Raw genomic sequence first — 16,329 nt, 5'->3', positions numbered from 1 at the left:
AGATACTACACACTAAGCACTACAGTTGTCCAATGCTATGCACATTATGTAGAACTATGAATGCTGCTCTGAAAGTAACACCTCCTATTTTATTGCTGTGATCCAAACAGAGGCAGATGGTGGTGGAACAGCAATTGGAGTTGAACCTTCCCACCAGTATTCCATGACATGTTGTTGCTGTGTGACTGATGGCAGCAGAGGGGCACTCTGACAGAAGTGTGTCTGAATTTGCCAACCAACACTTGCTGCGAAGATGCTGCTGACTCTGAGGAATACATAGAATCACCAAGGCTGGAAAATACCTCCAAGACCATCTAGTCCCACCAGTCCGCCTACCATTAATATTTCTCATATCCTTTAGTGTCACATCTAAAAGTTTCTTGAACACTTCCAGGGACAGTGACCCCAACACACTCTGGGTTGCCCATTCCAGTGCCTAACCGCTCTTTCAGAGGGGAAATATTTCCTAATATCCAACCTAAAATTCCCCTGATGCAGCTTGAGGCCGTTCCCTCTAAACCTGTCACTAATGAGGAGACACAGAGTAGCCCTGTGCTCTGACCCAGAGCATGAACCTCACTCCTTCCGTGGCTGGATGTTTTATATTTCCTCATTTATCACTTAATCTCTTGAGAAGAATGCAATCGCAGAGTGGCCACAGCTATTTGCAAATTCGAGCTGAATTCAGCAAACAGCTTCAGCCATGCAAAACATGAACATGAATCCCGGATGTGAGAACGTAGCTCAGTTTGTCACTGCTACGATTAAATATTTTCATTATTTTACAGTTTTTGTGCTATCATTCTGGAATAATTCATTACACAGCAGAAGAGTTCCTCCTTCATACCCCAGCAGATAGTAATGTGAAAAAATCCATTCCTGCCAGGTTTGAGTTTCTTTCCTCAAATTATTCCCATTTGTCTCTAGTAAAGGAGCATGGAAAGGGCTTGTCTTACCCTGAGCAAGATGCACAAGCTTTTCCTGTTGCATTTGGTGTCTCATACAGGCACACGCATAGAGACAGGAATCTGAAGCGAGATTATTGTCTATATTCAGATACTTGAGTGACAAAGATCTGGTTTCATCCCACCCCCAGAGTGATACCCTTCTCCAAGCACTAAACAAGTGCAGGTTTTAGGAAACATTATGTGCACTGAAGAGCGAGGTTGTTTCTGAAGACCCCAATGCTGACCCTAGACTGCCCACATTATTGACTGCAGAGAAGATTCATCACATCCTTGGTGCTTCCCTGACTTCTGAGAGGCTTTTCTGCCTGGTTAACCCATCCTTCATTAGAAGCCACTTGTTTCACAGACAAGCCTTGTACGAACAGTAAAAGCCCCATGAGACCCGTGGCATACACCCAGGCTGCTGGTTTAATTTTTACCTGCCAAGCAGGAGAATAGACAGATAAATATTTGCACACTGAAAATTCTCTTGCACTGAACTGTTTCAGGAATTCAAAGCTCAGGAGAGGACCACTGCCTGCAGAGTCAATGTTCTTCAGCTCTTAACAGGGCATTAAACTGTAGCCAGCAATTGTCAGCAATCAATGTAAGAGGAAGACAGAGGGGCACAGAGAGCAGGGGTTGCAAACAGCCTTCTGCTGTACTTACCTTCTGCTCAAGCACATCCATTCCTATTAATGGTCCTCTACACATCTTTGTCTTCAGGGTAGAAGGAAATCACTTACAGATGTCTGACAGAAAACCTCTCCTTCCCTTTGAACCAGAGTCAGAACAGAAAACATTAACGTGATTCAGATTAGTAATTAACCTAAAGTTAACATTAGAGGCATTGGGTTTGGAGTGGAAAATATTCTCCAAGTGAAAGATCCAGGCAAAGGTCATCCATCAACTCCATCTGGTATAAAGCCTTACATCCACTGTGAATTTGTGCAAGAGGAAGCTAGCAGATCTCAGCCTGCCTTACCAATAATCTCCAATCTTACCAATTTCAAAGAACAAGTACAGGAACCACTCCATGAGTGCTCATGCAGCCAGGAGGCTCCTAGGATAGAGAGGGTTGATTTTCTTCCTCAGAGCTCTGGAGTCAGAAGGCACATTCTCACCTGAGCCTCTGCTTCTCACTGAATCATAGAAACATACAGGTTCAAAAGACCTCCAAGATCACCAAGTCCAACCCCAGCCCACCCCCACCATGGCCACTGACCCTCAGTGCCACATCTCCACAGTTCTTGAACACCTCCTGCGACAATGACTCCAACACCTTCTTGGTTCTAAAGCCTGACTGCTGTTCCAGAGAAAAGACTTCTAATATCCAACCTGACCCTCCCCTGGCACTACTTGAGGCTATTCCCTCTCATCCTATTGCTGTTACCTGGTTTCAGAAGGTAACTCACCCTCACCTCCCATCAGGGAGCTGCAGAGAGCAATGAGGTCTGTGCCTCCCCTTCTCCACACTGACCCACCCCAGCTCCCTCAGCTGCTCCCCATCAGACTGATTCCAGAAAGACTCAGGATCCTGAGTTTTAAAGCAAAATTTTCTTTTTTTCAAAGGTTTGAACCCTTAGTCAGCAGCAGAAGAAAGCCAGAGTCGTGCTGGACATGACATGATGCAAGGTCAAACTCCTAGTGTGACTGCATGCACAACACTTCTCAGCCTGCTCTACAAAGCAGGAGATCCTGCAGGTCAGAGCTTTTGTCCACTCAGTTGAGCAGAAAGTTTTAAGTAAAATAAGAGACCAGCACCTCAGATAGCTTAAGAGAATCACTGTATATGACAAAGGTCTACATATATTCCATTTGTGCTTTAGATCACTGTAAATATGCATGCAAGATAAAGGAAGTGCCGTCATGGCTCCATGTACAAGGGCTGCAGGGCACATCAGCCCACTCGTTCCCCTTAAATTCTCTCATTTTAGCAGCTATTTGAGCCCAGGAGGAGTCTACGTGGGACTGATGAAGAAAAAATTAAAACACTTGAAAATGCTATTTTGAGGTTTACAGAACTTGAATAAATGAGCAAATTAACTATTCAATTATCCATGGCATTTTGAGTATCTTATCATTCAGCTCACTCCTTCCTCTCTGCTATGACAGCATCCCCTGGTAGGAGCTGAGCCATCTATCAGAAGGATGCTGGAAGCTGTCCCCTCCAGCCTGTGTTACCCAGGCACTTTGAAGAGCAGCAGCTATATGAAGGTCACTCTTTGTTTGACTTGTCTTCACAGCTCCATAGCTCAGGGTTGCTTTACTGTCTGTTTTACTACTTCCCAATGTCTACTCTATTTTCTTCATTGTGATCTATAGGCTGGAAAGAAATAAGAACTCATCTTTGTTTGTATTAATGTTGAGTACAAGTAAGTGTGTTATGCCAAAGGGTTATTGCGTTATGGTTATGGTGAGCTACAAGTCTCTTCATGCTCTATTTTCTAAGATGCTTTTACCTCTAAAGATCTCCTGATCCTCTATTAAACTCTATTCCTATCAAGGACTATTTTCTGAAGACATACGTTACTAAAGTACCACTATCAAACACATGATTCATCTGATCAAAAGCAGATGCCTACCTATTTGCATATATGGTATGAAATATATATATATATATATACATCCATATCACACCTTTTGATCTACATTTCCCTTAGAATTGGTAGACTGAGGAATCCCATTAGAAAACGTTTTTCATTCCAATGCAGACTCTGGAAGTGAAAGAACACCTTCAATGTGCTTTCTCTCCACTAAGGGGAGAATTGAGGCTGACTGGCTCAAATAGGATCTTCTGCACCAAAATGAAGTGACACAGATCCTACAGAAGGCAGCAGAAGGTTCTGGACTGGTGGTATTTCTGTCCAAAGCAGCTGGCAGGCAGTGGGCACCATGGAACACCACACAGACAAAACACTGTGGCTCCAAGAGGCACAGAGCACAACCTCTATCAACAGGCTGACCCTCTAAAAACTTTAATATAAGAGGTGAGATTTCCCCCAAATTGTTATCCAGTCATGTTTGTTTCATGCTGAGTTTAAACAAACCACAACTGAGGCTGTGAAATTGTTAATTGAACAAACCTTGGTTCTTGAATATTCCTGTTGCTCATAATGCTACATGAATACCATTGTGAAATTTACATGTCTTCCTATTAGCAATATTTTGTCCTTAAGGAAAACTTATCACCTACTATTTCTTTCACAAAGGCAGGTCTGTGCTATTGTTCCCATTTAATAAATGAGCAAACAAGGCTTAGAGAAGAGCACCACTTCCTCAGCAAATCCAAGGAGAAGACCCAGATTCCACCCAAGTTTTCTGTTATTATGGAACCTCACTTGAGGCTCAGTATCAACAGCAGTCATTTGCAGAGCACATAACAGTGGTTTGGTCCTTACCCACTTAGATGGGGCATAAGTAGAAATGTTGAAGATACTTCTTGATGTTAATGGGATGTTCCTGTACTTTACAGTTTTAGTTTGCTCTGATAATGAGCTGCCTGCAGTGCTTCTGAAGGAAGGGTGAGGGAACTAGGCTTCTTTAGCTTGGAGAAGAGAAGGCTGTGGGGAGACCTCATTGTGGCCTTCCAGTACTTGAAGGGAGCACAAAGCAGGAAAGGGAATGGCTGTTTGTGAGGGTGGGCAGTGATAGGACAAAGGAGAATGGTTTGAAACTGAGACAGGGGAGGTTTAGGTTAGATCTGAGGAGGAAGATTTTCACCCAGAGGGTGGTGACGCACTGGAACAGGTTGCCGAAGGAGGCTGTGGATGCCCCATCCCTGCAGGCATTCAAGGCCAGGCTGGATGTGGCTCTGGGCAGCCTGGGCTGCTGGTTGGTGACCCTGCACACAGCAGGGGGTTGGAACTGGATGAGCACTGAGGGCCTTTGCAACCCAGGCCATTCTATGATTCTATGATTCTCTAACTTCTATTTGATTGTGCAAGGGCTGTTGGTGAGGTACAGTCTATGATGTATCTTTCTGATGGTGGAAGCTAGGTAGATTTCAGTTTCTCCCTGGGTCACTTCTAAGAGACTCCCCCTATCCTTGCAGCCCATGGCAACCCTGAGGTGGGTGTACAGGGGTATCATGCTGCTTCTGTTGTGGGTGAAGTGCAGGTGTGAGAGCTCTATTTAATTCCAGAAATGTAGAAAGCAATCCCAGGTAGCCTACTGTTCTTTTGAGTTCCACATCTTCTGGGCTCCAGCTTGATCCTTCAGTTTTCCCAGTGCTGTTGTGCTGTCTTTAGCGTGAGCTGCAAGGCTGGTTGCAAAATGGCCTGTAATCATCACTGGGATCAAACTTTTCTTCCAGGCAGGCACACAGGGGATGCAAGGCAGCTCTCTGTCACTGAGTAAATCAGCTGCTGCAGGTGCCACTGATGAGCTCCTGGTATTAAGAAAATACCTTAGGAATAGGTACTGCAGAAGGTCTATGGGAGCCGATAGCTCCACCAGTCATGTTTAAACCTCAGAGCTTTAGCAAGCTGTATGACGGTTCCCTGTGTTCAAAATGAGCCCCGACGTCCTTGCTCCACTAACATCGACTCTAATTAGCTCATTCGTTTTCCAAGTGTTTGCACAGGGGATGATTGAGGACTGAAGATAAGTAATTTTATGAATATTGCTATGAATAGTAAATGCTGCTTCTATTAGAACGGGTAGTTAATAAAAAATGTTTATTTCTCATTTTATGTTCCTGCTCTGCTTTCAAAAAAAGCAGTGAACAACAATTAGACAAACTAAGATTACTGTCAAAATGGGAAAACACTGCTTGATCTACCACCAATAATGCCACAGTATATTAGATATTGTATTAATGAGTCCAATTGTTCAAGTGAAAATAGGATCAAAAGCTATAAAATAACATTCCAGTTTATTTTTTGGTAGGGTGATTTACCTACTGAAAACAGGGGAAAGAGCTTTGAAATACACCTAAAGAACTTTGTTAGTTAAGCTGATATACTTACAGCAAAAGATGAGGACAAAAATGGATCAGTGAGTAATTAAAATCGCAGCACTATCGTTCCCAATCAAAAGCATCTCTTGAGCTTGTACAGAAGCCACGCATATGGGAGGCAATCACTGCTCTCAGATATCCTGAGACATGCTCAATTCTCACTTCTTGTTTGTTTGCAAGTAATTTCACACCACGGACCTCAAACAGACATTTAAGATTATCTTCATTTGCAAGGAATTCTGTATTTAAAAGCCAGAATTGCACATGTTATGAGCTCTTGAGATTTAAAACATTCTGATCTATAAAATGTTGCCAAAGGAGAGGGCAAGAGAGGCAAACAGCAAGGCAGATTTTGTATCTGAGAGCCACAGACAAAAATAATGTATTTAAATTGGTATTTTATTTCCCGAGAGCCAGTTCCAAAGATCGTTAGTGTGAAAATAAAAGATAATTGAGGATATCACTGGACTACAGCAGTGAACACTAAATACTGACCTTAGAGCAGACATCGTAAGATGTTAGCTCAGGGGAGCTGGTAAAGAGAGAGAGTTTTATTTCTAATGTCTGGGTCTCAAGCTGCAGTGCACATTATCAAAGCATTCAGCTGAAGTACTCATGGGTAGTGGATAACCTCAGAAAAAAGTTTTGGTTGCAATATAGTTCCTAGTGAAAAAGGCTTTACCTTGACTTCAGAGGGACATGTTGATGGATGTTTAATGCTGAAGAGCACTCTGCTTTAGTAAGGAGCTGTTGGTGTGCATTAGCAGACAGAATACCGGTACAAGAGGCACAAACATGGGTGTAATGGAGCACATTGAGTTCCTGGAATGAGTCCAGAGGGCCACTAAGATGATCAGAGGACTGGAGCACCTCTCCTGTGAGGAAAGGTTGAGGGAACTGGGCTGGTTTAGCTTGGAGAAGAGAAGGCTGGAGGGAGACCTTCTAATACTTGAAGTGAGCATATAAACAGGAAAGGGAACGGCTGTTTATGAGGGTGGGCAGTGATTGGACAAGGGAGAATGGTTTTGAACTGAGACAGGGGTGGTTTAGGTTGGGTCTTAGGAGGAAGTTTTTCACCCAGAGGGTGGTGACGCACTGGAACAGGTTGCCCAAGGAGGCTGTGGATGCCCCATCCCTGCAGGCATTCAAGGCCAGGCTGGATGTGGCTCTGGGCAGCTTGGACTACTGGTTGGACACCCTGCACACAGCAGGGGGTTGGGACTGGATAAGCACTGTGGGCCTTTTCAACCCAGGCCGTTCTAGGATTCTATGATTCGCACTGATTAGAATCTTCACCTTCCCTGGTGATGTGGTGGGTGAAGCTTTCACCTTGGTTGTTGCAGTTAGATTTATACAGCTAATGCCATAATGACTGAAGAATGTGACAGCAACTGTGTGCTGTGATATTTTCTCCTGCGTTAGCACACCTGTCCCTTTTACAGCCTCTGCAGAGCAGATTCCACAGATGATGCCCTGTGGGAGCATCTCTCTAAAACACCTCAACACCTAGAAAAGCTTTCAGCTTGCAGCAAGCTCAGTGCTCAGACGCCAGCAGTCTCCCTCCTACCTACTAATAAGCTCTGCTATTTCAAAGGGAAAAAAGTCATTAGTTCGGAGGTAATGCTTACTTCCCTCAGCCAACGCTCTGTTGTGAGCATGTTATCACCCAGAGAGGAACAAGGGAAAGAAAAGTTTTGTTCTGTAGTCAAAGCTGAAAAGCAGAGGAGTTTGAGCTTTGACTAAAGCAAGCACCAAAGAAATCCCAGGCACTCTTAAATGCTGAGGTTTGGGTTGGTCCTGTTACTTCTGTTTCTGGAAATGTAAATTATGTAGGAACCCTGCTGGCTGTCAAGAACTGCAAAGAAGAAGAAAAACACCCGGTAGTGATGTGTGTCAAACCTCAGCTTCGAGGGAATGCTAAGCTATTATGTCTTCTAATGCTGTTAATTCTTCTCTATTCCTTAATCTTCTCCAAATGTACTTGGAGCCCAGCCAGTTCAGAGCACAAGTTGTAAATCACTGAAAATTACAGTATGTAACTCTAGGCATATTTCACCTGTCAGCTTTAGAGTCTGTTTTTGGAAAGCTGGAGAAAAATTCTGAGGATTAACTTTCTGTCTGAAAGTCTCCTTTACCAAGTACACTGAAAAAAATGCAAAGGGGCTCATGTGAAGCATTTGATGTAGATACGCACAGGCAGCCCTGACACACAGCAAAGGTCCCTTCAGCTGTCTGAGTCTTAGAGCTGTTGTGTGGCACTGAGGAGTAGATCAAAATGCAGATGTGATGCACAAGAGGATCTCCTGCAGAAATCTAGATCTGCCTGGCTGGCACAGGTAAACTGCAGTTTTTCTAAGAGGCTTCCAGAGCTTTTCTTTTCCTTCTTGCTGTCCTTTAGGGACCTAACTCTGAAACTCTTTGTTTCTGACTTGAAATCAGGAATTGCTTCAGCAGAGCTGCACTTGCAAGCAGAGCTGAAAGGCTTGTGGTGCAGCTTGACCTCACCTGCCCAAATGTCTGGAAAGCTTTGGTGGTGTAAAACATGAACAAGATGTCCATAGAATCACCAAGGCTGGAATAGACCTCCAAAGATCATCCAACTGTCCACCTACCACCATTTGCTCCCCATTAAACCATATCTCGTGTGCAACGCCTAATAGTTTCTTATTCATCTGCTTTCTCATCTGCCCCTTAAATCTTTGTAAACTGCTGTTCCTAAAGCTGACTTCTTTTTAATCTGAGACCCCAGTTTTAGTTTTCTTTATTGACTCCAAATTGCTTTGGAAGATATTTTGATTCTTTGAATCTGAGACTCTACCATAGGGCATCGTTGCTTTTACACTTAGGGCTGGAGCTTTAGTGTTTGGTCTGCAAGTTCCACAGCACATCTCAGTGCATGCAGAAACACTTCCAGGACTCAGTCTTCTGTTGATAAATGCATTGGAAGAACTCGAGCAGATTCTGGCACAGTCCTAGTGAAGATTTCAAGGAATAAACACATCATTAATACTAAACTGTGCAGGTTTTGATGGGGAGAGGAAAATGAGAAAAAGCAATGTAGTCCTAATGCTAGAAGAATATACAGGAGTAATACTAAAGACATTCTCCAGTGCTATCACCGTCCCAAATGATATTACCAACTGCGAAGCCCAAAGGAAATTACAGCACGCACTGGAGATTAAGCAAGCCATCTCCCAGCTGATGGTGCTGTCTGCTCCACCACACTCAGCTATCACTCATTAGGATATGAAGTATATATTTGTTGTACAGCAAAGGCAGCAGTATTCATAGAAGACTCGCAGAGTGTGCGAATTGTCACTTTATGGATAGCCTTTTTGGTGAGAATGTCTCCTTGGATTACCTGCTTGGCTGCTCAGCCAGGCTGCGTGAGCAGGAGGTGAGGTTTCCACCCAGAAATGTATAAGCCCTGGGTGGGGATGGACAAACAGCCTGCCTGACACCAGCAGCAAACCCTAATTGCAACGCTGCTGTCCAAAGAGCCAAAATGGGAACACTCCAGATAGAAAAAGAAATCTTATTTGCGGCAACTCTGTGAAAATTGATGGCCTTTTTTTGCAGCAGGGGCCCCAGTGCACTTGCATTGGTGATCACCTATTTGAGGGCATCTACAGGGACTGAAGCACAGACATAAGGCCATCAATCTTTCCAGTGAAATGCCATTTCTGTGCAATACGTGTTTTGCTCTGAAAGGCTGCATTCTGAGAGCTGCAGGCTGTAGGTTTGCAGGGTGCTTGGCAGTGCAGTCATGGCTCTTGGATTCCTCTTGGAATTCCACCAGACCGGGTACAGTTCTGCAGGGGCTGTTAACATGAAGTAAGGAGCCACTTGAAGAAAGCCAGCAGCTGTCCCAAAAGACCAAAGATGAATGACACCAAAGAGTTTAATCCCCAGAAGCAGAAAGCATTGGGTTGGAAATTAACTGTTATTTCAAACTCCAGCAGGTTTATTATGAAATAGACATCTTGGCTGGAGAAGTGAAGATCAACTTCCAGCAAAATGTGTGGGTCCTCATTATAACTCCAGATTCTATTTAACTACAGTACTAATTACCATTTAAAGCCAAAGGCTTCTGTTCACATTTGAGGATCTTGCAAGCAGGATTTTCGAAGTCTTTTTGAATCACCTTTAAGTAGCTGGCAGTCATCATTGTCACATCAAAGTTTAATTTGCTCTGCTCCAGTACAAAGTCCTCACTACTTGGTTGGCAAGGCTGCTGGGGTTAATTACTCTCAACCAGAAAAAGAACACATTAAATGTAAATAGCCAACAGGTCCAACTAGCTAATGAAGGAATTGTCTCTTGCATCACACACTGAGTTTTGCATTTCAGCTTATTTTGTTAGAGAATAATGACATCATTCATTTTTTTTTTCTCATCTTTAAGTACATTTTCTACGTCTGCAGAAGAATTAAGATGGGTTTTTTCAGTCTACGCTCAAATTTGTATTTATCTTGCTGTAATTCAAAGTAATGATGACTCTGTCAGGCATCCATGGCTGTCAATCAGGAGCAGGACCATGTGGGGTGGGTGCTCCTTGCTGAAGGGCATGAGAAGCTGTGCTCACAGAGGAGGTGGGATGGTGACCAGTGGGTCAGTTGGTGGGTTTATGCCTCTCTCGTTTGTCTTCTTCATTAAGCAAGTAGGTAGATGAAGATTGAAACTTTATCTGCATCCCTGTAAGCAAATGCTGTGCTCCAAAACATTGCTACCCCTGCCGTCCCATTTTTCCTTAGGAACACTCTTATCTGTTTTTAACATGTCCTTCAGCCTGCTTCTAGCACTGAGCTTCCTGTGAAAAGCTCTGAGAGCATACTGAGAGCTACTCTATCCCTAGAGACATAGATGCCCTCATTTATTTGCTTGAAAAGCAGCACATTCCTCTCTTGATTTTAATTCCTAGTTTTCATTCTGGCCTTTTAAAATTTAATAAAGAGGAATGTGAACACCAGTACCAAAAAAGATATCCAGCATAGTCCTGCCTAAAATATTCTGAGACACAGAACCCTATAATCCTAGAATCATAGAATCATAAGGTTGGAAAGGACCTATAAGATCATCTAGTCCAACCATCCTTCCTTTACCATACCTACAGAAAACCCCTAACCCATCTCTCCTAGCTCCGTATCCAAAGGCTAAATCACCAAGGTTGGAAAAGACCTCCAAGATCCTCCAACCCAATCTTCCACCTATCAGCAATAGTTCTCACTAAACCACATCCCTCAACACAATGCCCAGACGTTCATTGAACACCTCCAGGGTTGGTGTCTCCACCACCTCCCTGGGCAGCCCATTCTACCACCCGACCACTCTTCAGGAACACCATTATTTCCTAATGGATAAAACTTTTCAAAATATGCAAAGGAAAGACCTAACTATAGTTATCCTTCACAGCGTTTAACTATGGTGGCAAAAGGACATCTCAAAGAGATTAATAACTTGAAAGGAAACAGTAGTGAGAATATTTAATGACACTGTTATGTTTATACGTGGGTGTTCATGCCCAAACACCAGTCTCCACTTCCCCATAAGCCCTGTAACTTGTATAAACTGAAAGGGCATGACAAACGCCTACACAGTGTGTTGCTACAATACAAGCAGCTCTTTTGGAGGAAGACTGCAATTTCTTCATTCAACATGGATTGCAGAAGAATCAGGGAAATCATATTTCATTCATTTAGAAAGCTCTTAAAAATTGGCATCTTTATATTACTGGAGGAATTTATAAAAATAGAGTAATCTGCTCTGAGGTACAATCAGTTGGTGCCTGTCTGTGGTCTGTAAACCAGATACATGGAAATGTATAATGTTCAGGAAGGTGGATTGAGCAAAATATTGAAGGCTTTTAACCAGAGCACCTGTAATCTTCCTGGCCAATCTCATTGCAGAAGGAAAATGGAAAAGCAGCAGGAATTCAAGGAAAGGGGTAAACAATGTGTTTGTTTTTTTTCTTGCTTGAAAAGAACAGATTTGATGAGTGAGGAGATGAAGAGAGATTGCTTGAAGAAGACAACAGCATGGGAATATCAGCATTTAGCAGACAACAAATGGCCTGGAGAAGGCAGCTTGGGAAATTCTTACTTCTCTGTCTCAACACTGGGGCATAAAAATATTCAGAGGAATTAGAAGGAAAGACGTTGTTATATGCAAAACAGTGATTTCCTGATAGAAGTCACCACTTAAATGAGTCAATGAAGTTAAGAAAATGGCAACACTGAGAATTAGTGGCTAGGATGAATATTAGGAATACTGGGAGCAATACAGCAGGTAGGTGGGACCTCACAAGGGCAGAGCAGAGGAGGACATTCCCCTCCCTGCCTTCTGTTGGTGCAGCCCAGGATGCAGTTGGCATTCCAGGCTGCAAGCACACACTGCCAGCTCACGTCCAGCTTCTTATCCACCAGAACCCTCCAGTCCTTCCCAGCAGTGCAGCTCAGTGTTCTCCTGGTCTGTACACACAGCTGGGACTGCCATGACCCAGGTGTGGCACCTTGCTCTCAGCCTTGTTGAACATCATGAGGTTCACATGGGTCAGTCTCTCAAGCCTCTCATGCTTTATACGAGCATTCTGCAAGTCTTGAGTTTTTTAAGCTTTGAAAATTCACCTGAGCATGAAAACTACCCAAAAAGGTAACGCAGTGTATGAATTATAGGGAACATTTACTTTTCCATTTCTTTTCATGACTGAAGTAAAACTGCACCTTATATTTATATGTAATTTTTTGCTTAGCCAAGCCTTATGAAACAAGAAGTTTGCAGATCTGCAGGATGTGCTAAAGCTACAGTCCACAAATTCAAACCATAGCTGTATTTGGAGCCTCATGGCCAGGTCGAAAATCCATTTTATTGTAATCCCTGCATGTCCTCTTTAAGTAATACAAGAGGGTTCATTTTTATGCCAGAAAGCAACCACAGTAAGATTAATTTCTCTCAGACAAGTCTGATTAGACTCATTTAATGGCTTACCATTCCCATCAGCTGAGAAACAGAAACTTCAGTTCATCAATGTCTTGATATTTCTCACATTAAGTGAAAGGCGTTTCCCACAGGACAAATGATGGTTTCACCATCACAACAATATTTAGTATTGTGAAAGATTTCAGCTCAGACAAGACCAATTGGGCAGATGCCCCCACCCCAGCAAAGCCATCACAACCCTTGTTGTTTTCATAGTCCTGGACAGCTTTCTGGCCTCCTCTCACTACGAACAGAACTTTTGCTATGCAGTAATTCCCTCCTTAGAGTGTTCAGAAAGGGTATTTGTGAGTGCGTATATAATTTCCTTATCTCTCCTAGGTGTGCGGTGCACAGCTTTATCATGTAATTTTCCCAGCACTGTTTTGAATGTTTCCAGATTTCTGCTATTAGTTTTCCTTCAGTTCTTGCTCCCAATTAACCTTTCATATTTCCTTTAATCCAGTAAGCTGCATTTTCCACCATTTACATTTTTTATCTTACTAATTGAGTTTTTTCATCTCCATCTTTTGATTTCAAATCTAATTATATTGTTATCGCTGGTGTAAAACCAGTAGGTTATTGATAACTTCTGTTCATTACTAAATTAAACTCTGCCTTATCATTGTTCATTGCTTAGCACTCTGATGTGGAAATCAACCTTCGCTCAGCACTTCAATCCTTTCCACTGTTTCCCAGGGCTTGATTTACTAAATATCTTGTGTTACATCATTCTGGTCAGCCTTCTTTAATAACAAAATCCAGCTGTTGCTTTGTCCAGGCTTTATTAAAAATATATGGCAAGCAGCCAGAGATTAGTCTATCACTGAAAGGTTCAAGTGTTCCTAAGCAGAACTGCATATATATTACGAGTGAATAGACACATTTAACTGAGAGCCTTCAAAATCTTAGTGTGAAAGCAAAATTCCTGTAGTGCTTGTGGTATAAACATCCCTCAAGTGTGTTCCTACAAATATTACTTTTTGTGTCAGATTAAGATATCCTTAGAATACTGTCTTTTCCTGTGTTGCATGTTCTTACCCCAGCCTGTGCTTTACAAGGATTAACTGAATGCTAACTTGAGTCAAGTTTGGCAGAGAAAACTCTTTAAAACCAAATAGTTGGGTAGTTTTTTTCCCATAAGGCAAAGTTGAACCTGAGTTTTTCATGTAATGGTAAAATAAATAGTTAAGCTAGTGTGAACTGGTAAATACTACAGGTAAAAGAGAGCTCTTTCTGGGTCAGAATAATTAAACACAGCCATCAGCAGATACTCGAGATTAGACGCATCTCACCTGAGACACATGCCAGTATTTGTACCCTATTTGTGTGATGTGAAGACTGAGAACAGGAAATCCCATCCACACATGGTGGCTGTCAGTAGATTACCCCATCCAGCTAAGTTGATACATGATGATTGCTATCTTCCTTCCTCTACACTCATAGTTCAATATTGCCTACACAGGGTTTGTTTCCCTCAAGGTATACCAGGCCAGGTAATAATTTCACCTCACTATGTACTAATGTTTTTTTTCTCTAAGAGTTCCCTTTTTTGTGTTTCTGCTTGTTGTCTACCAAGCTTTCAAGCCAACAAGCCACTGTTCTTTGATGCCTGCAAGTACCAGGCTTACCAGGCTTATAGACAGTTTCCAAATTAAGTTAGTTTCCAAATTAAGTTAGTTTCCAACTGGGGCAATTTCTAATCAGAACAGTGCTGCAGAGGCTACATGAAGTGACATGACAAATCTTTCTTACGCAGTGACTGAATGTATCCCAGATTGCATGTATTTTTGCTGCAAGAGACAAAGCCTCTTGTTCAGAGCAAGTGCAGATCACGTATGGAAAGCACTCTAGCAGAAAGTGAGGGTCATCTCACTTCCTCAGTACAAAGGGGAAGAATATTACAAAAATTAGGGATATTCAATTACCAGTGGTAGAAGGCCATGGAAGTTCATAGAGAGCTCTGAGGGGCAATGTGATGTGGAATAAGAAATAAAGTTAGGTATAAGCTGCAGAGGAATGAAAATGAACTGGCCATTTGTGTTAGAGAAGAAGAAAACGGCTAATGTGATGATCAGACAAAGAGATTAAGAGCAAAGAGGTCAACTGCCAGAAAATTATTTCCTGTAATTACTGGAGAAGATGGAACTGGAGCGGTCTCGTGACAGGAGGATAAAGCCAAGGTCTTGCTAATCTCTCTGAGAAGAATATTTAGAAGACAAGATTGGCCAATGTCAAATTCAGTGTAATTTTGCTGAAATCACTTGAGAAATTCAGATGAATTTAGTCCTGCCAGCCCAAAATTAGACAGAAATCCTTTTCAGGGTGATAGTTGTCTGGAAGCAGGCAATGGAGCTTTACCAAACATCGTAGCCATTGACCCTGATCTATGGTTAATGAGTTTTAGAGAGAATTTATCTAGCATCTTGCCATAATGCTGTGGTATCAGCAAATGCCATCCCTTCTGAAAGATTATAACTCCTTCCCATAGATAGCATAGCTTCTTTTTCACTGCTCTAGAGAAGAAAGTGGCAAATTACCTCCACTGAAGGCTTAACCATGCCTAACAATCCAATATCCTGCTTTGCTTGTTCTCATCCAGATCAGTTTTGGATCTCAGATGTTCCCTTTCTCCTTTATTCCTTGCAACAAACTGGGAGTCCTGTCTTGATGGTGCATTTCTTACAGTGGATGTTTTATTTCTTCCTGCTTTCCTGAGGACCGATAGATGCTTTGCAGGTGAGATCCGACAAATGAAATGCAGGAGTCCCATCTTGCTTTCTAATATGAACCGCGGTGTGAAGAGCCACACTGAATCTCTGCTCCATCTTCTGAAAAGAGAGGAAAAGTTATTGCTCAAATGGTCTTTGGTGATGCTGCTCTACAAAGCTTTTTTGAAGGAGGTGTTAGGTGGGAGAATGGGGATGTTGAGGAATGAATTAGACAACACAGTAAAAGCTAATGAGTATTATCCCATCTTTGATATAATATAGTTTGGATCCTCTGCCAGAAGGAACCCAGAGACACAGCAGACTTCAGGGAAGCTTTACCCATTTTATTCTGCTAAGCTTCTATTGCTAACAATGACTAAGTCTTTTGCTACAGCAAGGCTTATTTTGGAAACAGTCAAGGTGTGCTGCTGTTTAAAGGAGTGCCATCATGCATAACTTTCACCTTCTTTAAATTCCATGTTGCTGCATTATAACACAAATAAATGCCTGAGTACACTTGTGGAATATTCTGTTTTCTTAAGATAATTCAGAGTTCATGTACCTATAAATGTAATGCAGTTGTACATGATTTGTTATTCTTTGTATTACACAGACTGCAAGATATGCAAGAGAATAGAACAGTCAGATTCAGTTGAGAGAGAGCTACAAAGACCATTTTGTCAAAGAGTCTGATCACTTCAGGGCTAATCAAAGGTTAAAATATTAATGAGAGCATTGT

General features: G+C 42.4%; 1 protein-coding gene across 8 annotated transcripts in view; it reads right to left on the bottom strand.

Annotated features, from left to right (window-relative positions):
- The window catches only part of LOC107315473 (uncharacterized), a 104,325-nt gene that overhangs the window by 21,076 nt on the left and 66,920 nt on the right, over positions 1-16,329 (bottom strand). For 3 of the 8 annotated variants that reach the window (XR_014946848.1, XR_014946847.1, XM_085549702.1), the window contains exons 4-5: positions 1,617-15,710; positions 957-1,028 (exon numbers count right to left, since the gene is read on the bottom strand). Coding sequence is in view for 1 of the 8 variants with exons in the window: in XM_085549702.1 (XP_085405828.1) it covers positions 957-1,028; positions 1,617-1,633 (89 nt within the window). In the remaining 7 variants the exon portion in view is untranslated. Of the gene's footprint in view, positions 1-956; positions 1,029-1,616; positions 15,711-16,329 lie in introns of those variants that run through there. The other 5 variants (XR_014946846.1, XR_014946845.1, XR_001555923.3 and 2 more) reach the window with 4 other exon arrangements.

Source organism: Coturnix japonica, chromosome 5 (assembly GCF_054131305.1).
Source record: "Coturnix japonica strain WE chromosome 5, WE-NBRP24, whole genome shotgun sequence".
Lineage (NCBI taxonomy): Eukaryota > Metazoa > Chordata > Aves > Galliformes > Phasianidae > Coturnix > Coturnix japonica.
Note: the sequence above shows the minus strand (reverse complement) of the source record. Positions and strands in the feature narration are given on the sequence as shown.